At 50.3% G+C, this 23,918-nt stretch overlaps 2 protein-coding genes across 3 annotated transcripts in view; one reads left to right on the top strand and one right to left on the bottom strand.

Annotated features, from left to right (window-relative positions):
• trmt1 (tRNA methyltransferase 1) overlaps nucleotides 1-5,628 on the bottom strand; it is a 33,279-nt gene extending 27,651 nt beyond the window's left edge. The window contains exon 1 of the mRNA XM_038785056.1: nucleotides 5,564-5,628. The gene's annotated coding sequence lies outside the window, so the exon portion shown is untranslated. The remainder of the gene's footprint in view (nucleotides 1-5,563) is intronic.
• Nucleotides 9-19,823, top strand: LOC119957224 (nucleus accumbens-associated protein 1-like). Of its 2 annotated transcripts, none has more exons than XM_038785058.1 (6): nucleotides 9-146; nucleotides 8,919-9,776; nucleotides 11,601-11,777; nucleotides 11,929-12,034; nucleotides 13,659-13,756; nucleotides 18,641-19,823. In XM_038785058.1, the coding sequence occupies exons 2-6, from the start codon at nucleotides 8,945-8,947 to the stop codon at nucleotides 18,904-18,906; spliced, it is 1,479 nt and encodes a 492-aa protein (XP_038640986.1). In that variant the 5' UTR covers nucleotides 9-146; nucleotides 8,919-8,944; the 3' UTR covers nucleotides 18,907-19,823. The 2 variants fall into 2 exon arrangements, with proteins under 2 accessions (XP_038640986.1, XP_038640987.1); XM_038785059.1 differs by lacking the exon at nucleotides 9-146 and adding an exon at nucleotides 7,140-7,239.
• The last annotated feature ends 4,095 nt before the right edge of the window (nucleotides 19,824-23,918 follow it).

Genomic DNA, 23,918 nt, shown 5'->3' with positions numbered 1-23,918 from the left:
GCTGGCCGGGCTGGAGCGGTGGCTGGGAGGACCGGCATCGGCGCTCGGTTGCTAGGCGCTGGCTGTCCTGACAATGAATGGCGGCCGCGGTGGCGGCGGCTACTGCTGGGCTCCGGCTGCGAAGCGCTGAGGGAGAAACGCCGGGGGTGAGTGGCGGGCTTGGGTTCATCCCTCTAGGGGGAGGCCTCCCTTCTATCGGGGGGCACACCCCGGGCGGGGGGTCTTTTGATCAACCCCCCCCCCCCCTTTGTGTGGGGGTGGGGGTGCAGACTGGGGGTGGGGATGAGGAGGTGCAAACTGGGGGATGAGGGGGTGCAGACTGTGGGGGTGGGGATGCGGGGTTCAATTCAAACTGGGGGGGGGGGGGATGAGGGGTGCAAACTGGGGGGGGGTGTAAAGTGGCGTGGGGGGTGGGGATGAGGGGGTGTAAACTGGGGTGGGATGGGGACGAGGGGGTGCAAACTGGGGGGAGATGAGGGGGTGCAAACTGGGGGTGGGGATGAGGGGGTGCAGACTGGGGGTGGGGATGAGGGGGTGCAGACTGGGGATGAGGGGGTGCAAACAGGGGTGGGGATGAGGGGGTGCAAATGGGGGGGTGGAGATGAGGGGTGCAAATTGGGGTGGAGATGAGGGAGTGTAGACTGGGGATGAGGGTGCAGACTGGGGTGGGGATGAGGGGGTGCAAACTGGGGGTGGGTGGGGATGAGGGGGTGCAGACTGGGGATAAGGGGGTGCAGACTGGGGTGTGGGTGAGGGTGCAGACTGGGGAGGGTGCAGACTGATTATGGGGTGTGCAGACTGGGGGGGTGGATGGGGGTTACAGACTATGTGGGGGGGGGTGCAGACTATGAGGGGTGGGTGGAGTGGGGAAGCTGCAAAACTTTATACCACCTCATTAAAAAAAATATATATAAAAACCTGCAGCAAGTCTTCCAGAACTCTCATCCTCCTCCCCCCTCAGCAGATTGTTTTCCAGGACAGGAAGGTGATGGCCGGCAGTTATTTTTTTTTGATGGATCAGTTATTGAACCCCTCCCTCTCCTCCTCCCCAATAGGCGGCTTGTGGAGCAATTGGAAGAAATCAATCGGATTTATTGTCACGGGTACCGAGTGATAATTGTCCTGCGTGCAGTCTCCGCAGAACATACGATAAATACACAATGTGATTTCATAGGCACGGGGGTGGCGCAGTGGTCAGCTCTGCTGCCTCACGGTGCCGAGAACGTGGGTTCGATCCCAGCCCCGGGTCACTGTTCTGTTTGGAGTTTGCACATTCTCCCCGTGTCTGCGTGTGTCTCACCCCCACAACCCAAAAAGATGTGCAGGGTAGGCGGACTGGCCACACTAAATTGCCTCTTAATTGGAAAAACAAAAATTGAGTACTCTAAATATATATTTTTTAAAGTAAATACATAGACATCAAGTGAAGCATACAGAGTGTAGTGTTACTCAGTAGAGAAGTTGTGTAAAGAGATCAGGTCATTCAGGAGTCTGGTATCAGCAGGGAAGAAGCTGTTTTTGAATATATTGGTACATCTTGTATCCCCTGCCCGATGGAGGAGGTCGGAAGAGAGAATACCAAGGTGGGAGGCGTCGTTGATTATGCTGCCTGCTTTCCCAAGGCAGAAGGCGTAGACAGAGTCAATGGATGGGAGACGATTTTGCGTGATGGGCTGTATTCACGACTCTCTGTAGTTCCTTACTGCCTTGGGCCGAGCAGTTGACATACTAGGTAGATAGGATACTTTCAACGGTGCACAAATGGAAGGTGTTGCTGTGGGGGTTGGGAGGGAGGGCTGGCCTGGCTGAAATAAGACACTAACAAATTGTTTGCAATACGTTTGCACGTTCTATCTCAACTTGCATAGAGTTCATTTGTGTGCAGTGTTTCACAGCGTGATTCTGGGGATTTGAGGCCACCCCAGTGAAGTTTTAATTGCCAGGTCAGCCCAGATGGGATCGATCAATACCAAATTCAGTGGGTTAACACCGGCAGGAATTTGGAAATGAGATTTTGTTTGAAAATGAGAGCCCATCTTTTAACCTGAAGGTACCAACTGCTGGGTATGCTGCAACTGCTAATATCGGAAGGGAAAATAGCTTTGCATGCTTCAGTGGGTTAGACCTGGCTGTTTGTCTATGAGAATTCCTGTTCAAACCCAGCCCCGGTACAGCAGGATCAAAGTCCACGATGCAGTCTGTAATGAGTTTGGGAAGTTTGTTTTCAGTCATTTGAGGCAAGGGACGATTCCAGAAGCTGACTCCTAAATTGGCAGCGTGGTTTGAAGAGGTCACAGGCTGGATACCATGGAAGATTCCTCTTGCTGTTGGGGCAGAGCACAACCAGCTCTCCTTGTAGCTAAGGGACCTGAACCAACCTGCAAGGGCTTAGAGCTGACGCTCGAGACCACTTCTGCTTCCCCAGCACTAGACCGACCCACTCACCTCAATAAGCTTATAAAAATAGAAAACTTCAGTGTACAGCCTGTGATTGACATGACAGTTATTTCACCTTGTGAGTGTTGCATTTAGTAATTATACTCTTTGCAATGCTGCTTTCGCTTTCTTTTTCCATTCAGGATTGAGTGTGTAGTGGAACAGTCATACTGTTTTAATGTATCTATGTTCAATTTTCTTGTCATCTGAAAATTGTTTTTAAAGTATAGCATGGCTGTAATCTTGAGCTTATATTTACCCCTTCTCTCTCCCCCTTTCCACTTCCAGGGGCTGGTTTAGCTCACTCGGCTAAATCGCTGGCTTTTAAAGCAGGCCAGCAGCATGGTTCCCCGTACCAGCCTCCCCGGACAGGCACCGGAATGTGGCGACTAGGGGCTTTTCACAGTAACTTCATTGAAGCCTACTCGTGACAATAAGCGATTTTCATTTTTTTCATTTCACTTTCTGTGTGATGACGGTGAATGTCAGGTTACTCGGAGCGTCGAGAGCTTAGCCAAGTCTGTTTACGTTGTACCCAAGTTCCACCCGTGGGTATTCTGTTGGTCAGGAGTGGCTGGATAGTGAGGAAGAGCCAGAGACTGACACAAATCTCAGCTCCCCAGCGCCACCCTAACTAGGATTAGCTGACAGCACTTGACTGGCAATGGAAGCTGGCATCTGGGAACCTCCTGCTCTGTACAGCTCAGTTCCAAGGCGAGTTGGTGCTTTGTCCAGCTGAAGCATTGAGGAATCTTGCCCTGCGTAGCTTGTACAAAATATGCAACTTTTGCAATCGCAGTGCTCTGCATCTCAGTATTAACAGAGGTTAATACTTAGGATTAAATTCTGAGACAGATTTGCGATTGTTTTGCAACTACACATTTTTGGTGCAACGTTGATCCAGAAGTTAGTTTAACATTTCTCGTCTCATTCTTGGACATGACTCGCCTCTCTGCATTGTGACTTTTTGATGTTTATCGATGGTGCAAAAGTCATTAGTCTTTTGAACAAGGAAACTCCCTTCTCTTTATCCACTTTCATTCTTCCTTCACCCTTAGTGTGCTGGAAGCAGGGCACAGCGTCTTATTTCAAATTCCTCTTTTTCCGGACTCCAGCGCTGAGTAAGCCCCTGCTGCAGCAGCCCTCAATTCTTTCTTCAAAAGCCAAGCCTCCTTCAGCTGATTGGTCCCATCTCCTTTCTTCAAAAGCCAAGCCTCCTTCAGCTGATTGGTCCCATCTCCTGCTCTTTTGAACCAAATGAAAGACTTTCATTTCTGTGGCACCTTTCGCAACCGTGGGGCATCCCAAAGGCCTTTACCGTTTTATTTTCTATTCGTTCACAGGATCTGTTCAGCATCTGTTGCCCATCCCTAATTGCCTTTGAAAGGCGGTGGGTGAGCTGCTTTCTTGAACCGTTGCAGTCCACGTGGTGTAGGTGCACCCGCAGTGCTGTTAGAATGAGAGTTCTAGGATGATCATTAAGTCCTTTTTGTTTGAGTGGAGTCACTGTTGTAATGTAAGGAAGGCAGCAACTAATTTGCACGCAGCAAACCAACCACAAACAGCGATGTGGTGATGCCCAGGTTATCTGGTTTTGATCATGTTGATTGAGAGATGAATATTGGCCAGTGCACAGGGAAGAACAACTCCCTGCTGTTCTTCACATTGTGGCCATGTGATCTTTACCACCCTGAGGGGGAATGCAGGGTTTAACATCTCATCTGAAACAGCGCCTCTGACACTGTAGCACTCCCTCGGCACTGCAGTGGAGTGCCAGTCTGCATTATTGCTCGAGTCTCTGGAGTAGGATTCAAATGGGCCTTTGGCCTCCACTGAGCTTCTTAATGGGAACGAGTTCTGAATTCAGGAATTTGCCATCTCTGAGGTCAGTTCCTGTTGGGTCGAGGGTTTAAATGAAGCTGCTGATTGCACAGTGTTTGGGATCACCCTGCTATTCCTCTGGGTGCTCAATCTGTCAGACATTGTTTGATTAGGGAGGCACTGGGCCTTGTATTCCTCAACAGGGAAAGGATGGGTGAATCAAAGAAAGAGAGAGAGAAATAGCCCAGGCTTTGGTGTTTGTGTAGGTTCCCGAGAGGTGAAAAGGAGAATCCTCAACACCCTGCCCCTCCCCAGCTTGTGAAGAAAGAGTTGGATTGTCGATGAGTGAAGGGAGAGGCGAGACGAGAGGCATGGTCACAAAGAAACTTCAGAAAGGTTCATTAACCAAACCTTTAGTCACACCTCCCAACCTGCCCTTTCGCGCCACATCCATTCTCAACAAGGAGCCCTTTGGATTGATTTCACTACATCAAAGGTTCTGCATAAATGCAAGTTGTTGTTGAGGACCTTGTCATGTGTACCGAGGTACAGTGAAAAGTATTGTTCCCTGTACAGTCCAGATAGATCGTTCCATACATGAAAAAACATAGGGCAGATGATAAATACACAAAGTAAATACATTGACATAGGCATCAGGTGAAGCTTACGGATTGCAGTGTGGAGAAAATGTGTGAAGAAATCAGTTCAGTCCATAAGAAGGTCACTCAGGAGTCTGGTAACAGCGGGGAAGAAGCTGTTTCTGAACCTATTAATGCGTGTTCTCAGACTTTTGTCTCCTGCCCGATGGAAGAGTGAGTAAGCCGGGTGGGATGGGTCCTTGATTATGCTGCCCGCTTTCCCAAGGCATCGGGAGGTGTTGCTTTACTGATGTCCCTCAATCTACTGAGATCAAGAGGGCAAGGGATTATTCACAAGTTTTGATGCAAAACTCCAGCCGGATCAATTTTTATAATATTTCCACTTGAACAGTGAAAGTACCACAGTATAGTTATAGAGTTTGTGCAGAGAGCAGTTAATGTTGTGTAGCTGGGTAAGGAGGGGGACAGATCTGCTGTCGGTGCCAAGAACAATTTGAGATGATCAGTTATTGGGCCCATTGCTTCTCCATTCCCAGCTCTCTGCTGAGCTCTGATTTCTGTTCCTGTGTGCTGGTGACAGACTCTGCATTGAATGTGAATAATTAAAGAGCCTCGTTGTGATTAACGGTGTTTGCTTTTAACTGCCCCAGATCAATTCCTTCATGACTTTTTTTTTTCCAAAGATAAGCTCCAAACTTGGAACTCACCAATAACGTCAGGTTCCAAACGCTAGTTACAAACTTCCCATCTGCTCTGTGGAAACACGTCTGAGAGTCAGGATTTTGTACCTTCTGTGAGCTATGAAGCTAGCTGACTGCCTCGGAGAGACTGTTGCTCAGTTTTATGTTGCAATCACGAGGTCACACATTCAGGCTGAAACAGACAGAGCCCCGTCAATGTCAACATCTGAAAAGAGCAGTTTAAAACTTGTTTTCCACAAGGAAATATCTTCCTCCTCCTCCTCCTCCTCCTCCTCTTCCCCCCCCCCCCCCCCGGGGGGGGGGGAAGTTGTTGTCCATGGTTTTCACTGCTGGTCAGACCTGACCCCACCCTTGCTAGTCAAGAGGGTGGGTGAAAATATTAGATTCATAATAACCCCTGTATCCAGACGCAAGGATTTTTAAATATATTCCTGAACTGGTAAACTAATACCCCGAGGCCGTGAGGTCAAATCACAACACAGTAGTTTTGAATTCCATTTATGAAATCAAAAGAAGCTGGAATATGAAAGTGTCTGTGAGGGTGTCAGGTTGTTGTGAAAACCCAATTGGTTCACTATTGTCTTGCAGGGAATGTCTGACCTGTATGTGACTCCAGTCCCGCACCAATGTCCCTTGCACTCTGGTGCACTGCTGCCTCAGCGCCAGGGACCCGGGTTTGATTCCGGTCACTGTCTGTGTGGGTTTCCTCCGTGTGCTCCAGTCCTCTTCTCCCCTCAGTCACGAGCCACGTGTTGGTTTAGAACAGGGGTGGGCAAACTTTTCCGTGCAAGGGCCACATTCAGAAATTCACAATTTTAAAGGGCCGCATAGTATATTAAGTAAAATAATTAATATTTTAAATAGCCAAAATAAAAGGTCTTTAAAGAAAAAAAAGCACATTTATTTGAAAAACAAAGTAACTCAGTAAGTAACAGAACAATGTCAATGAGAATGATGCATCTGACTGCAGCCATTTACCAGTTTGTTGAAATCAGGTGTCAAGTTGCTTGTGCTGATCCTTAACACTGACAGAAGCACAGCCTGGCCCAGTCAGCGATAAAAACGCGCGTAGTGGGGTGGATGAGTGGGGCTGTCTCATTGGTCGGTTGAGTTGGGTGTGCGACCAATAGGAGTCCAGGTTACAAACAATAATAAGGCTTATTGTTTGTAACCTGGACTCCTATTGGTCGCACACCCAACTCAACCGACCAATGAGACAGCCCCACTCATCCACCCCACGACGCGCGTTTTTATGCGGCCCGCCAATGAGGTGCCCGGAATCATAATCGGCATTTTTGAAAAGCCGCCGGGGAAAAGCCGCTGAAGTAAATGCGCTTATTGAATAAGCGCATTGACTTCAGCGGCTTTTCCCCGGCGGCTTTTCAAAAATGCCGGTTATGATTCCGGGCACCTCATTGGCGGGCCGCATAAAAACCTTTGTCGGGCCGTAGTTTGCCCACCCCTGGGTTAGAAAGAGGCAACGTTTCTTGAATTGTGGTTATTGCTACATAGGAAAGTGAGGCGTCCAATTTGCACAGGACAAGATTCCCCAAATAGCAATCCGTTAACTCGCTAGTTAACCTGTTTCTGGTGTCGACTTGTGAGCGGAACCGTGGCGAAGACGCTGGGATAACGCTTGTTCGAAAAAGATCATGGACCTTATGTCCTGAATGAAGAATTTGGTCTGTTAGTTTTTCCTGGGAATTGTTGATAAGGCCTAATTTAAGAACCCATTGTGATTTTCTGTACGCAAAGGGCAATATTAGAATGACTGGCTAATCTGTTTTGAAGTGGGATTTATTGAGGGCCTCAGGATAACATTGCATTGGACATGACCCCTCTGACAGTACGGCACTCCCTCAGTACTGACCCTCTAACATGCGGCACTCCCTTAGTACTGACCCTCTGACAGTGCAGCACTCCCTCAGTACTGACCCTCTGACAGTGCAGCATTCCCTCAGTACTGACCCTCTGACAGTGCGGCATTCCCTCAGTACTGACCCTCTGACAGTGCGGCACTACCTCAGTACTGACCCTCTGACAGTGCAGCACTCCCTCAGTACTGACCCTCTGACAGTGCGGCACTCCCTCAGTACTGACCCTCTGACAGTGCAGCATTCCCTCAGTACTGACCCTCTAACAGTGCGGCACTCCCTCAGTACTGACCCTCTGACAGTGCAGCACTCCCTCAGTACTGACCCTCTGACAGTGCAGCATTCCCTCAGTACTGACCCTCTGACAGTGCAGCACTCCCTCAGTACTGACCCTCTGACAGTGCAGCATTCCCTCAGTACTGACCCACTGACAGTGCGGCACTCCCTCAGTACTGACCCTCTGGCAGTGCAGCACTCCCTCAATACTGACCCTCTAACAGTGCGGCACTCCCTCAGTACTGACCCTCTGACAGTGCAGCACTCCCTCAGTACTGACCCTCTGACAGTGCAGCACTCCCTCAGTACTGACCCTCTGACAGTGCGGCACTCCCTCAGTACTGACCCTCTGACAGTACAGCACTCCCTCAGTACTGACCCTCTGACAGTGCAGCATTCCCTCAGTACTGACCCTCTGACAGTGCAGCACTCCCTCAGTACTGACCCTCTGACAGTGCAGCACTCCCTCAGTACTGACCCTCTTGACAGTACAGCACTCCCTCAGTACTGACCCTCTGACAGTGCAGCATTCCCTCAGTACTGACCCTCTGACAGTGCAGCACTCCCTCAGTACTGACCCTCTGACAGTGCAGCACTCCCTCAGTACTGACCCTCTGACAGTGCGGCACTCGCTCAGTACTGACCCTCTGACAGTGCGGCATCCCTCAGTACTGACCCTCTGACAGTGCAGCACTCCCTCAGTACTGACCCTCTGACAGTACAGCACCCCCTCAGTACAGACCCTCTGACAGTGCAGCACTCCCTCAGTACTGACCCTCTGACAGTACAGCACCCCCTCAGTACTGACCCTCTGACAGTGCTGCACTCCCTCAGTACTGACCCTCTGACAGTGCTGCACTCCCTCAGTACTGACCCTCTGACAGTACAGCACCCCCTCAGTACTGACCCTCTGACAGTGCTGCACCCCCTCAGTACTGACCCTCTGACAGTGCGGCACTCCCTCAGTACTGACCCTCTGACAGTGCTGCACTCCCTCAGTACTGACCCTCTGACAGTGCTGCACTCCCTCAGTACTGCACTAGGAGTGTCAGCCTAGGTTTTGGAGTAGACCCTGAAGACCGAGCCGCCTGGCTCCCGGGTTCCAGTGGAACCCATCAACCAGCAGTGGAAAGGAAATGCCTTTTGCAGGTAAAATGCTGCATGTAACGTTTGTAAATCTAATGCTGCTGTCTTCTCTTCTATTCTGGCAGATACTGCAGTCTGCTGAGCGGACACCATGGCCCAGACCCTGCAAATGGAGATTCCGAACTTTGGGAATAACATCCTGGAATCTCTGAATGACCAGCGGCTCCAAGGCCTGTACTGTGATGTTTCCATCGTTGTGAAGGGACAGGCTTTCAAGGCACACCGCGCCGTTCTGGCAGCCAGCAGTTCCTATTTCCGTGACCTGTTCAGCTCCAACAATTGCACGAGCTTCGAGCTTCCGACAGCGGTCCAGCCTCAGTCCTTCCAGCAGATCTTGGCGTTCTGTTACACTGGCAGGCTTAGTATGAACATGGGTGATCAGTTCCTCTTGATGTACACGGCCGGCTTCCTCCAGATCCAGCAGATAATGGACAAGGAGACCGAGTTCTGCCTGAAGGTCAGCTCACCGCGGTGCGACTCCCAGGGCCTACATGTGGAGGAGACGCCCTCTGAGCCCCCGAGCCCGGCTCAGGCCTCGCGATCGCTGGCAGCCACCCCCCTCTCACTGGTGTCACGTGTCAAGACAGAGCAAGCCGAATCGGACACTGTGCAGTTCACCCCCATCAGTAAACGTCTGTGGGACAACGGGCAGCGGGAGGGGAATGGGAGCGCGGCCTCCAAGCTGGCTCGGGTTTCTCACGGAGCCCCCACTATCCGGCAGCAGGGATGCGGAGCGGGAGGGCAGGGCAGCACGGATCGCACCAGCCCTGGAACCTCCAGCGCCTACACCAGCGACAGTCCCAACTCCTACCAGAACGAAGAGGATGAAGAGGAGGAAGGTGGTGAGGATATGACAGAGGAGCATTACAGACAGATCTGCAACATGTACACTATGTACAGCATGATGAATGTGGGCCCACCAGGTAAGCCTGCTACTCTTCATGCAGGAGGAACATTTGCCCATGTTGCCCAGTTTGACACCAGGCCGAGCACACAGGAGCTGTTTCGTGCACACGTGACAGGAAGTGTTTGATGCACATGTGTTGGGAAATGTTTGTACAAGTGACAGGGAGTTTCTGATCCACACATGACGGGCAGTGTATGGTCCACGCGTGACAGGGAATGTTTGACCCACATGTGATGATAATCTTTATTATTGGCACAAGTAGGCTTACATTAACACTGCAATGAAGTTACTGTGAAAATCCCCCAGTCGCCACATTCCGGCGCCTGTTCGGGTACACTGAGGGAGAATTCAGAATGTCCAATTCGCATAACAGCACGTCTTTCGGGACTTGTGGGAAGAAACCGGAGCACCCGGAGGAAACCCACGCAGACACGGGGAGAACTTGGAGAGATTCATTGAATTTACAACGCAGAAGGAGGCCATTTGCCATCGAGTCGGCACTGACTCTACCTAAACCCACACCTCCAGTCTATCCCCGTAACCGATGGGGCTGGTTTGGCTCACTCAGCTAAATCGCTGGCTTTTAAAGCAGACCAAGCAGGCCAGCAGCACGGTTCGATTCCCGTACCAGCCTCCCGGACAGGCGCCGGAATGTGGCGACTAGGGGCTTTTCACAGTAACTTCATGGAAGCCTACTCGTGACAATAAGCGATTTTCATTTCATTTTCAGTAACCCCACCTAACTTTTTTTTGGACACAAAGGGCAATTTAGCACGGCCAATTCACCTAATCTGCACATCTTTGGACTGTGGGAGGAAACCGGAGCACCCGGAGGAAACCCACGCAGACACGGGGAGGATGTGCAGACTCCGCACAGACAGTGACCCAAGCCGGGAATCGAACCCGGGACCCTGGAGCTGTGGAGGAGCAGTGCTAACCACTCTGCTGCTGTTCCGCCCACATAGCACGAAGTAGCCCATACTTTCCAACCAATGACGCACTTTTTGAGGTGAAGGAATGCAAGAAATGCAGCAGCCATTTTGCTGACAGTAAAACCCCCACGAACAGCAGTGAGATAATGACCAGCTTGTTTGTTTTTGGCCAGGCCAGTGGGCAGAATTCCCCAGCTTTTCTTCAAACTCCTGCCACCTGACATACCCTGAGAGGGCAGAACATATCAGCACAGGGCTGTGTTCTGTGAAAAGAGAAGACTGGGGAGGGGGGAATACCTGCCAGAGCCTTTAAAATTGTGAAAAGATTTAATAAGCTGAATTACAAAATATGTTTCCACCTGTGGGTGAGGCCAGAACTTTTTTTTTTTTTAAATTTAGATTACCCAATTATTTTTTCTAATTAAGGGGCAATTTAGCGTGGCCAATCCACCTACTCTGCACATTTTTGGGTTGTGGGGGCGAAACCCACACAGACACGGGGAGAATGTGCAAACTCCACACGGACAGTGACCCAGAGCCGGGATCGAACCTGGGCCCTCAGCGCTGTGAGGCGGTTGTGCTAACCACTAGGCCACCGTGCTGCCCGGGTGAGGCCAGAACTAAGGGGCCATCAATAAGACAGAAACATCTTCACCCAGCGAGTGGTGAGAATGCAGATCTCAGTCTGACAGGGAGTGGCTGGAGTAAAAAGTGTGGTTGGATTTGAGGCGAAAACTAGATGAACACACGAAGGAGAGAGGAATAGGAGGATAGGATGATGGGGTGAGATAAGGTAGGCGGTTGGTGAAGCTGTGCGTAGGGGGGAACACCGACATGGAGTGGTCAGGTTGAATAAGCAGTGTGTTGTATAACCGACCTCATCCCCAGATTTGTTCTTGTTTTGACAGCGACTGAGCGGGTTGAAGCTCTGCCCGATCACTTAACCACAGACGCCCGCTCGAGGGTCCGGATGAGGAGGGACCTCGCCGCTTTGCCAGCTGAACTGATCACCCAGATCGGTAACCGATGCCACCCAAAGCTTTATGCAGAGGGGGATCCCACCGAAAAGCTGGAACTTGTGACAGGTACGGCCCAGGGTTCAGATGCCTCTGTCCGTCAGCGAGGCCCCCCCCCCCCCAAACACTCTCCAGCTGCTCTGCCAGGCTGGCCTTCACACGGAAGGCCTCCCTGCTTGTGGAGAATGACCTCCTGACCTCCTTTCTATTTTTCTGACAGGAACCAGTGTCTTCATCACCCGAGCCCAGCTGATGAACTGCCACGTCTGCGCAGGAACGCGCCACAAAGTCCTCCTCCGAAGGCTGCTCGCATCCTTCTTCGACCGGTAAGGAACCAGGCAAAATAAAAACCAGACAAGCTTGGGGCAAAGGTCAGCGGTAAGCGGAAAGCGGAGCAGGGACCACAGCCCAATCAGCTGTGTTCTTACTGAATGGTAAAGCCGGTTCGCAGAGCCAAATGGCCAACTCCTGCACAAAATGTGCCTAATCCTATGTTCATGGGTATTTTGTTGAGTGTATCTTCACACACACCATTTTTTCCCTTTGGGGAATAGTTGGGGGGGGGAGGGGGGAAGAGTATGCCCCAGCTGATCATCAGCCCGTTGTGAACACTCTTTCCGTGGCCAACAAGTCCTGGAGTTGGACTCAAACTCGGAGCTTCTGCTCCTGCGATAGGGATGCTGCCCGCTGTTCTACAAGGCCTCCTATGTTCAGGCTGACAACCCTTTGTCAGAACTGGGAAGGTGTCAAAGATGAATGTTTAGGGCGACCCGGTGGCACAATGTCTCACTGCCCGGTGGCACGGTGTCTCACCGCCCGGTGGCACAGTGTCTCACCGCCCGGTGGCACGGTGTCTCACCGCCCGGTGGCACGGTGTCTCACCGCCCGGTGGCACGGTGTCTCACCGCCCGGTGGCACAATGTCTCACCGCCCGGTGGCACAGTGTCTCACCGCCCGGCGGCACGGTGTCTCACCGCCCAGTGGCACGGTGTCTCACCGCCCGGTGGCACAGTGTCTCACCGCCCAGTGGCACGGTGTCTCACCGCCCGGTGGCACAGTGTCTCACCGCCCAGTGGCACGGTGTCTCACCGCCCGGTGGCACAGTGTCTCACCGCCTGGTGGCACAGTGTCTCACCGCCCGGCGGCACGGTATCTCACCGCCCGGTGGCACAATGTCTCACCGCCCGGTGGCACGGTGTCTCACCGCCCGGTGGCACGGTGTCTCACCGCCCGGTGGCACGGTGTCTCACCGCCCGGTGGCACGGTGTCTCACACCGCCCGGTGGCACGGTGTCTCACCGCCCGGTGGCACGGTGCCTCACCGCCCAGTGGCACAGTGTCTCACCGCCCGGTGGCACGGTGTCTCACCGCCCGGTGGCACGGTGCCTCACACCGCCCGGTGGCACAGTGTCTCACCGCCCAGTGGCACGGTGCCTCACCGCCCGGTGGCACAGTGTCTCACCGCCCGGTGGCACAATGTCTCACCGCCCGGTGGTACGGTGCCTCTCAGCGCCCGGCACAGTGGTTAGCGCTGTTGCCTCACAGCACAAGGGACCCGGGTTCCATTCCGCCCTTGGGTCACTGCCTGTGCGGAGTCTGCAGTTTCTACCCATGTCTGCGTGGGTTTCCTCCGGGTGCTCCGGTTTCCTCCCACAGTCCAAAGATGCGCAGGTTAGGTGGATTGGCCGTGATAAATTGCCCTCAGTGTCCAATGATGAGCAGGTTAGGTTATGGAGTTGCCGGGGGGGGGGGGGGGGGGGGGGAGTGCTCTTTCGAAGGGTCGGTGCATACTCGATGGGCCAAACGACCTCTTATTCTATTCTAAAGTCTATTCTAAACAGCCGACAGAGTTTGGAAGGATTTGAGTTAGGTGACCGGTTGCTCACACTATGATAATCTGCAGATTTGCTTATCAGACTTCAATGTGTGTTGATTTGCTCTCCTGCTGCAGGAACACGCTGGCAAATAGTTGTGGCACTGGAATCCGCTCCTCCACAAACGACCCAAGCCGGAAACCTCTGGATAGTCGGGTCCTTAATGCCGTGAAAAGTGAGTACGGTAACAGTTCTGCCTGTCACTCTGCTTGGCAGCGTATATAAACAGCACCATGTCTCCCTGGCCCTTGTCTGAAGTGAAATCAGACCATTTGTAATTTGTGAATCGCATTTGAAGCCCCGAAGATGAGATTCCAACCACGTATCCACTTCATCGCCAATCCTACTTATACCGCCATAACATGGCCCATCTCCGCGTCTTCATCAGCTTGTTTACCGCTGAATCCATGTCTTGTTACCCCTCAGTTCAACTATTCCTCATCCAACAGCAGCTAAGTTTTAAAATCACCCCGACATTGAAATCTCTTCATGGTCTCACCCTTCTCTGTCTCTGAAACCTCCTCCGACCCCAAAATCCATCATCAATCCTGCATTCTCCCAATTCTGTCCTCTTGGTCATACTATACTTCCTTCACCACCCTGCCCCTGCCCTCTTGTCAGCCGGGCCTTTGCTGCCTAGATAATTTATACAATTCCACGTTAAACCTCTCACTCAAAATACTCCTTGCGACTAACTCTTTAATCAAGGTTTTGGTCGCCAGACTAAAGTCTCCTTCTGTGCCTTGCTGTCAGCTTTTATCTGCTTACATAAACAGTGTTGAGATGTTTTATTACATAAAAGATGCTACACAAATGCAAGTTACAGTTCTTATAATTGTTTACACCCTCCCAGTAGCTGAGTATCCCGATGGCGCAGTGGTTAGCACTACTGCCTCACAGCTCCAGGGTCCCGGGTTCGATTCCCCGCTGGGTCACTGTCTGTGCGGAGTCTGCACGTTCTCCCCGTGTCTGCGTGGGTTTCCTCCGGGTGCTCCTGTTTCCTCCCATAGTCCAAAGATGTGCAGGTTAGGGGTATTGGCCGTGCTAAATTGTCCCTTGGTGTGCAGGGATGTACAGGTTAGGTTACGGGTCGTCAGGCAGCGGGGTGGTCCTAGGTAGGGCGATCTTTCAGAGGGTCGGTGCAGATGCGATGGGCCGAACGATCTCCTGCACTGTAGAAATTCTGTGGAATTCTACGGTTCTATCCCATAACCGGTTGCTAACAGATTGTTTAACTCTGGACTGTCTCCCTCTGCACTAGGGATGCAAGTGCCTGATCTCAGAACGCTGCTTCCCATGAGGAACTGGCGCAGTGGTGGGAGAAAATTGCAATACAGGCCACATCACGTGGTATTCCTTCTAAGGCTATTTGTAAAGGGATGCAAGCCCACCACATCTGGGGCTGGTTTAGCTCACAAGGCTAAATCGCTGGCTTATAAAGCAGACCAACCAGGCCAGCAGCACGGTTCGATTCCCGTACCAGCCTCCCCGGACAGGCGCCGGAATGTGGCGACTAGGGGCTTTTCACAGTAACTTCATTGAAGCCTACTCGTGACAATAAGCGATTTTCATTTCATTTCATTTCACATCTGTCCATGGCTTATGAACTGCAATTCTCTGCTGAGGGAGCCTATCAGAGCTGGACTGAGGGGTGCTGGTAGAAATGAACTTTGCAGTGGTGTTGCTGTTGTTAAATCCCATAGAACCCCTACAGTGCAGAAGGAAGCCATTTGCCCCATCGAGTCTGCAACGACACTCTGAAAGAGCAGCCTACCCAGGCCCACATCCCTACCCTAACCCTGTAATCCCACCTAACCTGCACATCTTTCGACCGGAGCACCCGGAGGAAACCCACGCGGACACGGGGAGAACGTGCAAACTCTACACAGACACAGTCACCCAAGGCCGGAATTGTACCCGGGTCCCTGACACTGTGAGGCAGCAGTGCTAACCATTCTGCCACCGTGCCACTTTCCAACACACTGTGTAGCTTTGCACAGATGAAATTACCACCGGCATAAAGGGAGGCAGTCCAGAGAAGTTTCACTAGGTTGATCCCGGGTGTGGAGGGATTTTCTTACAAGGAGAGGTTGAATAGGTTGGGCCTGTACTCATTGGAGTTTAGACGAATGAGAGGCGACCTTATTGAGACATATCGGATTCTCAGGGGGTTTGACAGGGTCGATGCTGAGAGGTTGTTTCCCCTTGTGGGAGAGTCTGGGACCAGAGGGCAGAATCTCAGGGTCAGGGGGGTCACCCATTTCAGATAGAGATGAGGAGGAATTTCTTCCCTCAGAGGGGAGTGAATCTGTGGAATTCTTTACCGCAGAGAGCTGTAGAGGCCGGGCCGTTACCGCAGAGAGCTGTAGAGGCCGGGCCGTTACCGCAGAGAGCTGTAGAGGCCGGGCCGTTACCGCAGAGAGCTGTAGAGGCCGGGCCGTTACCGCAGAGAGCTGTAGAGGCCGGGCCGTTACCGCAGAGAGCTGTAGAGGCCGGGCCGTTACCGCAGAGAGCTGTAGAGGCCGGGCCGTTACCGCAGAGAGCTGTAGGGGCCGGGCCGTTACCGCAGAGAGCTGTAGAGGCCGGGCCGTTACCGCAGAGAGCTGTAGAGGCCGGGCTGTTACCGCAGAGAGCTGTAGAGGCCGGGCCGTTACCGCAGAGAGCTGTAGAGGCCGGGTCGTTAAGTATGTTCAAGGCTGAGATAGATTTTTAATCAGTGAGGGAATCGAGGGTTATGGGGATAAGGCGGGAAAGTGGAATTGAGAATTATCACATCAGATCAGTCACAATCTCATTGAATGGCGGAGCTGACTTGATGGGCCAAATGGCCACTTCTGCTCCTCCATCTTATGGGCCAGAGGTCAACGTGTGGCCACAGAACCTTTCCTCCAGCAATCTTTCAGCACCTCCAGGAGAGGAACGAGAGAGAAAATATGTTTTCAATTTTTTCAAATAAAACTCATTAATTCTAAATGGCCAGTCAAATTTGCATCAATGAAGGATAATAATTAGCATCATTCTGCCTTGAGAATGAGTCGCCATTCATTTGCATAGCCATGGTCAGGGCTAATTAGTTTAGTGTGTGTTTTTTTAAGAAATTGTTTCATAATGTCATGTAGCTCCCATTCTCATCTGGCACTGCGATAGGTTAAATGGAGCTACCTCGCTGAATGTCAAAATCACTTCCCTCTTTCATTTTACTCTGGAAAAACTGCTGTATCAACCGTGAAATTAAATGAGCAACAAGGCACTTATTCAAATTGATGTTTCCTCAAGGGTTTTGCACTGTCTTCTTCTATTAGCAGTCCTCTGCGTTCCAATATAACACAATATAAATGTGCACAATTCTAATTAAACATGTTTTCTTTTGCTCAAATGAACAAAAATCGATTTGGGGGGATTTTCACTCAAACTTCACCACGCAGTGAAAACCTGCCCAAAAAAAGACAACTTGCATTTATAAAGTGCCCTTAACACAAAGCAACCCTATGACTAATAAACTTCACAAGACAAAGAAGGATTTTAAAGACGCGTTAATAAAAGTTAAGTTTTAAAGGAGGAATGAGCGAGAGAAGCAGAATAATGGAATTAAAAGTCGGTGCACTGCTGTGATCAGTATGTTGCTTGGTTTAGTAAATATTAACCGGCCTTATTTACAAAACACACTCTGGATTTCATGGAGAGAGGTCAAGTCATTGATTGTGGCATAACAACCAATTGCCAGATCAAAATGAGCTCCAATTTAACATTGAGTGCCTTGAGAGAGAGAAAATGGTCTCAGAGCAATAATCAGTCCCTTGTGCTTATTGAGAACCAGTAACTGGGTAATCAGCCGAGCGTCCTGTTTCTGATCATCATGGAGTGATGACTGGGATGGTGGCTGAGGATCAGATTCAGTAACTGGGTAATCAGCCGAGTGTCCTGTTTCTGATCATCATGGAGTGATGACTGGGATGGTGGCTGAGGATCAGAGTCAATCTGTTTGTGACGCCCCTTCTCAATCCTGTACACGCTCAGCCACACACAGGAAAGATGCTGCCCTGAATGCCAGCGCGGAGTTGGACCTCTGGACTGCACCCCAGTGAGCCCCTGCACCATTCAAAGATTGTTTTTTAAAATATATTTAGAGTACCCAATTCATTTTTTCCAGTTAAGGGGCAATTTAGCGTGTTCACTTCACCCACCCTGCACATCTTTGGGTTGTGGGGGTGAGACCCACGTAAACACGGGGAGAATATGCAAACTCCACACAGACAGTGACCCAGAGCCAGGATTGAACCTGGGACCTCGGCGTCATGAGGCTGCAGTGCTAACCACTGCGCCACCGTGCTGCCCTTGCACCGTTCAAAGATGAGGGGCGGGATTCTCCGTTGCCTGACTCCGAAATCGTGTTCGGCGATTGGGCGGAGAATGGGCTGACACTGGTCAGCCATGCGGTGCTCCCCTCCGAAATGGCGTCATCGTGACCCGCGCGCAGTCGCAATGCCATTGGCGCCCCCCCCCCCCCCCCCCCGATGGGCCGAGTTCCCGCCGGCGCGGGACACGTGTGGTCACACAAATCGTGAACCCGGGTGGACTGTGTCCAACGCCGCCACACTCGGCTGGGATCTGTACCGCAGGCTGGTGGAGCTTCTGCGAGGGCTGTGGGAGACTGGTGGGTGGTGGCCAGGGGGTGGGCTGTAAGTTCGCGGATGGGGGGTCAGGTCCGCGCACGGCCGGCGCCATGTGGGGTGTGACCGTTGCAGATCGTCAGCCGTGCGCAATCGCGACCCGGGACCCGCCCATTCTCGGGGCCGTTTTCAGCATTGGGGGCGGGAGTTTCAGCCGGTGCTAGCTCCTCACCGGTACCGGAATCGGCGAGGGGTTTGCGCCTATTTTTTTTTCCCACGTAAACCTCCCGCCTAGTCTCGGTTCACGCCGACACATTAGCCGCAGGAACGGAGAATCCAGCCCGAGAAAACTGGGGATGGATTAAACAAAACAGAAACTGCAGTGTTGAATATTTGAGGTTGGTTCTAATGCTGGTGCTGTTTTTCGCCCCTCACCTCACCCTCTGCAGTCTACTGCCAAAACTTTGCACCCAACTTCAAGGAGAGTGAGATGAATGCCATCGCGGCCGACATGTGCACCAACGCCCGCCGAGTAGTCCGGAAGAGCTGGATTCCCAAACTCAAGCTGCTGATGGTGGAAGGAGACGCCTACACCTCCTTTATCTCGGACACAACAGGAGTCAACCTCGACTCGGATGTACTGAATGCAGAGCAGGCCTTCGAGGCCGCCAATCACGAGGGCGAAGCGGGGTCTTCCCTGGAGTCCACTCAGTGACTGAAGCCACCTCGGACGGAGGTGTCAAAATCCAGGGTTCAATCTAGAATGACCCATGAGTTGCAGAACACACAAAAATCTGGCATCTTGTGCACACAAACACTGTTAGAGGTACAGAAACAAACAACTATTTATTCTGCAGTGATGGGCATGAAGGAATGAAAGAATGTGGGTACGGCGGTGGGGGGGGGAGGGGGTGCTGAATGTAATTGATTAGGCCGTTTCTCCCTCGCTGTGTGATATCCCGAAGGTGACACCCACCATTCTGTATTGTGTCGGAGGGGGCGGTGGCGCGAGGTTTGTGTCTTTCGCGAAAATCCGGCCGTTTGTTTCCCTAAATCAACACTACAATAATATTTAATGATAGTCTCATAAGCTACAATCTTGAAGGGTTTTTTTTGAACTGCTCTTTTTACTGCAGCAGCGCTTAACCTTTCCCGGGCAATGGTAGCCGTGCTGCTTACTGTAAACATTTTGCGCCGATGAGGAGGGCAGATTTCACTCCTCAAGATCATTCCCAGTTTGCTGGAGCAGGACGTTTACACTGCAATAATTATTTCACAGACTTTCTCTGCTAAAGTGTGTGAGCTAATTTTACAAATGCATCTTTAACCCAGGGTTCCGAGTGACTCAATTTTCCCACAAACCAGTTTTTAAAAAAAATAACTACCCACTTAACTCCCCTTTTCACAACACATCCACTAAATCCTTTCCAAATCCTTTCACTGGCCATGTTTCTTCCTCACTCAGCCCTTTAAAGGTAAAATGAATGTAATCAACAAAACCGTAAGATTTTGTGGGCAGCACAGTAGCACAAGTGGATAGCACTGTGGCTTCACAGCGGCAGGGTCCCAGATTCGATTCCCCACTGGGTCACTGTCTGTGCGGAGTCTACACGTTCTCCCCGTGTCTGCGTGGGCTTCCTCCGGATGCTCCGGTTTCCTCCCACAGTCCAAAGACGTGCAGGTTATGTGGATTGGCCAGGATAAATTGCCCTTAGTGACCAAAAAGGTTAGATGGGGTTATTGGGTTAGAGGGATAGGTTGATGTGATGGCTTAAGTGGGATGGTGCAGACTCGATGGGCTGAATGGCCTCCTTCTGCACTGTATTTTCTATGTAAGAGACAAAACCCCAGGGACGACAAGGGGATCCCGTCAGGCAGTGGGAATCAGTACAGAACCAATGGTACTTTATTTGTTAACCTACTTACCTTCAATGTGATACAATATCTGATGCATTCACTCGCAGACACATATGCACATACATACACACACACACATATGCACATACACACACATGCACAAATACACATGCACACACACGTGCACACACATACATCCATATATACACAGGTGCACACACACCCTCTTACACGCACATGCAGTGGAATTTTCATATTCACCATAATGGAGGAGTCGCCACTCCCACCAGAGAATGACAGGTGACTCAGACCCACAGCTCCAGAATAAAGTCTTAACGCAAGACAAATACCAAAAAAAAATTAGAAAGCTGTCCAGAGAAGCAATTTCTTGTTTAAAGCTTTGTCCAACAATGAAGTCCAGGGCAGCACGGTGGCGCAGTGGTTAGCACTGCTGCCTCACGGCGCCGAGGTCCCAGGTTCGATCCCGGCTCTGGGTCACTGTCCGTGTGGAGTTTGCACATTCTCCCCGTGTCTGCGTGGGTTTCGCCCCCACAATCCAAAGATGTGCAGGTTAGGTGGATTGGCCACGCTAAATTGCCCCTTAATTCAAATAAAGAATTGGGTACTTTAAATTTATTTTAAAAAAAACAATGGATTGGATTGGATTGGATTTATTTATTGTCACGTGTACCGAGGTACAGTGAAAAGTATTTTTCTGCAAGCAGCTCAACAGATCATTCGGTACATGGGAAGAAAAGGGAATTAAACAGAATTCAAGAAAGTACATGAGAATACATAATAGGGCAATGAAGCCCATGGATAATGAGAGTCGAATAATTGAATCATAGAACGAGACAGTACAGGAGGTCTATTCGAGCTCTCTGAAACAGTATCTGATTAGTCCGACACCCCTGTCCTTTCCCCCACAGCCCAACAATATTTACCCTTTCAAGTATATAATTTCCTAGTGAAAGTCACTATTGAATCTATTTCCACAGTTCCCTCAGACAGTGCATTCCTGATCATAGTAACTCACTGAGTAAAAATATTCTTCTCGCCTTCCCACTGTTTTTTCCACTAATTACCATCAACCTTTACCCTCTGGCTATTCAGCCTTGTGTCACTGCCACTTTCTCTCTACCTAATCTATCAGAGTCCCATGTAATTGTGTTCCTCCTATTAAATCTCCCCTTCTGCTCTTTAACTACCGAATAGGGGTGTAGATCATGGACTGGGAAGGGGTGCAACTGGAGACCAGGAAGTTTGGTGAGTTAAACTCTGGTCTTTAACCTCTGGAACCTATGTTGAATAGCAGCACAGACCTGTGGGACCATTCTGGGCAATCTCCGTCTTGTCTCCATGACCCACAGGTCATAAACTGTCCCGGCTTTAGCTCCAGAAGGTGGATGGAGTGGGAAGTGGCTAGGAATTCCTTTTGTGTAGCCAAGGCGATGTATCCTTGCTAAGGCAGTGTAGGAGAGGGCTTCACTTCATCAAGTGGTTCTGTACCTGACCTGAGGTTCTTGTTACTGATGTTGGATATTCCATCCCTCACCTCAATCAGCACAAAACTGACACACAAGCGGCTGAGTGACATCTACTCAACATGGGTCACCAAAGGCAGCAGTCGAAAAGATATCGAAACGGTAATCGCTTTGTTTGATTAATAGGATGTATTGTGATGTCGACTATAATCACATCCAATTTAGGGAGAGGGTGTGAGTTAGTGGGAAATGCACACTTTAAAGATTATCCTATTGTTCTAGAAAATATTTTGTGTATTTTTGAATAGGGGTAAGGAATTGATTTGTTAGGGAGTCTAGAATAGGGCCTTCACTGAAAGGAACATCAGCATTCTGTTTTTACCATTAGGTTTGTGTAAACAGTAAGCATTTCACCTTAGTTATGCTGGCTACCTATGCCCCGGGCAAGATCTTTCTCTTAATTAATGGAAATCAATGCCAGTGAGTTCTGTAACAAGATTTACAGTGGAGACAAAGGTCTGCTATGTGTAATCGGAATGTGAATTGTAGAGATGCCAGTTACTGTTCAATGGCACTAATCCCCTTGCACCAGATAGTTGCCCATAGAACGGTATCGATAAAAGGAAATTGCTGTTTAAAGCGATCACAGAAGATAAACTCGGAGTTGTGCAGCCGTAGGTGATGTGCAGCTGCAGGGTACGGGAAGGTAAAGAGGTTAGCGTTGAAACTATTAGTCTGTGAAATCTCTCCAACCCAATGTACAATAGTACGATCGACCCAAGTCGCCCATTCAGGAGTTGGGGTGGAGTCAGGTGAAGGTATCCGAAACTGTGTTCAAATAATGAGACTATAGTGGCGATAAAGCTCAATATCCTGCCGTGTGGAATACCATCATTGGTATGAGGAATACCTTGGGTTTTCCATTGCCAATCACAATTTACCAACGCCACATCCCAGGAGGCGCTCCTGTTTGAAGTCACCTGGGTTTTCATAGGAAGGAGCCCCTTAAAGAAATCCTCCTATCACAATACCCGGCGTCTTCCCCGCCACTTCCAATTTCCTGCCCAAAAACTATCATTTTCTGTCATTTTGAGAATCCGAGTGAAAGGCAGAGGAATTTGGGAATTATTGTTCTACTCGGCAATCAGATCTTTTCAGTATTGCAATTTTAAAGATTCAAATTTGGGATATTTTTACATTTAGAGAAGGAGTGAAATAACTAACTCCCTTGTTTTAACACCTTTCTCAATCAATTCAAGATTTCAAAAAGACCTTAGACTCTCCTCGGTACCTCAGCCAAGTAGCCACGTGTGAACCCGGGGGCCTTGCACCCTCTGACTGTTTGACTATGAGGAGCATCGCTGCCAAGTTTGATGGTGTCATCAGCCAACACCTGATAGTGATCAGGATGTGCCTCACTCACCTCCCCGTTAGACCTTCAGAATGTAAGAAATGGGAGTGTGCCATTCGGCCCCTCGAACCAACTCCACTGTTCATGGTCCAGCCAGTACCTCATTTCCACTTTCCCGCCTGATCCCCGTATCCCTTGATTTCCAAAGAGTCTAAGCATCTATTGAGTCAGTCTCTGAAACCAGCTACACAGTCAGTCAGAGTCAGTGTCTGAAACCAGCTACAATCAGAGTGCTACACAGCCAGTGGATTACTTTCTAGTATCGCTGGCTCGACCAGCATCTTTATTGCCCATCCCTAGTTGCCCTTGAGATGTGGTGCGGGATCAGATTCCAGGCCTCGCCCCTCTTACTTTGCCTCCACGATACGCAGCAGGGAGGCACTCGTGTTCCAAGGTTCCAATCCCACTTAATCTGGTGGAGTGCAAACTTCTTCTGTCTGCCAATTTGTGCATTCAGGCCAAAAGTGCCCTTAGTCGGATGCTGTGAGTCTACATTCTGATTTAGGAAATGTCATTGTGGCTGGGTAATGGGAGAATTACTAACCGAGGAGTGACTGACACTCAAACCAAGAAATCACTCTCCAGACAATAAACTTTTAAAAACATTTTTTTAAAATGACTTAAGAGTAACAGTTAGCAATTGGAAGGACTGCGGCACAATCTGAATTGATGAGCTGAATTACTGCTTTTCAATTTGCTCCCAGTGATCTGGTCCTGCCAAACGAGGCAGAATGACAACGCAAAAGATTAAAGTTAGGCACAATCGCAATGAATGATGTCTTAATATTAAACGGAACCACTGAATTATGGGGAAGACCGGAGACGATCAACTCGATATTAATGCTTTAGTGTGTTTACAATGATGTGTACTGTCACTGGAACCAAATTCAGAGACCTTTATACAAATAATCTATGAGTGTGCAAATGATTACTGAATTGCTTCACTGACTTAAATGTGAGAACTCACATTTCGGG

This window comes from Scyliorhinus canicula, chromosome 25 (assembly GCF_902713615.1).
Source record: "Scyliorhinus canicula chromosome 25, sScyCan1.1, whole genome shotgun sequence".
NCBI classification, from domain to species: Eukaryota; Metazoa; Chordata; class Chondrichthyes; order Carcharhiniformes; family Scyliorhinidae; genus Scyliorhinus; species Scyliorhinus canicula.
This window is presented reverse-complemented; position numbering and strand designations above follow the sequence as displayed.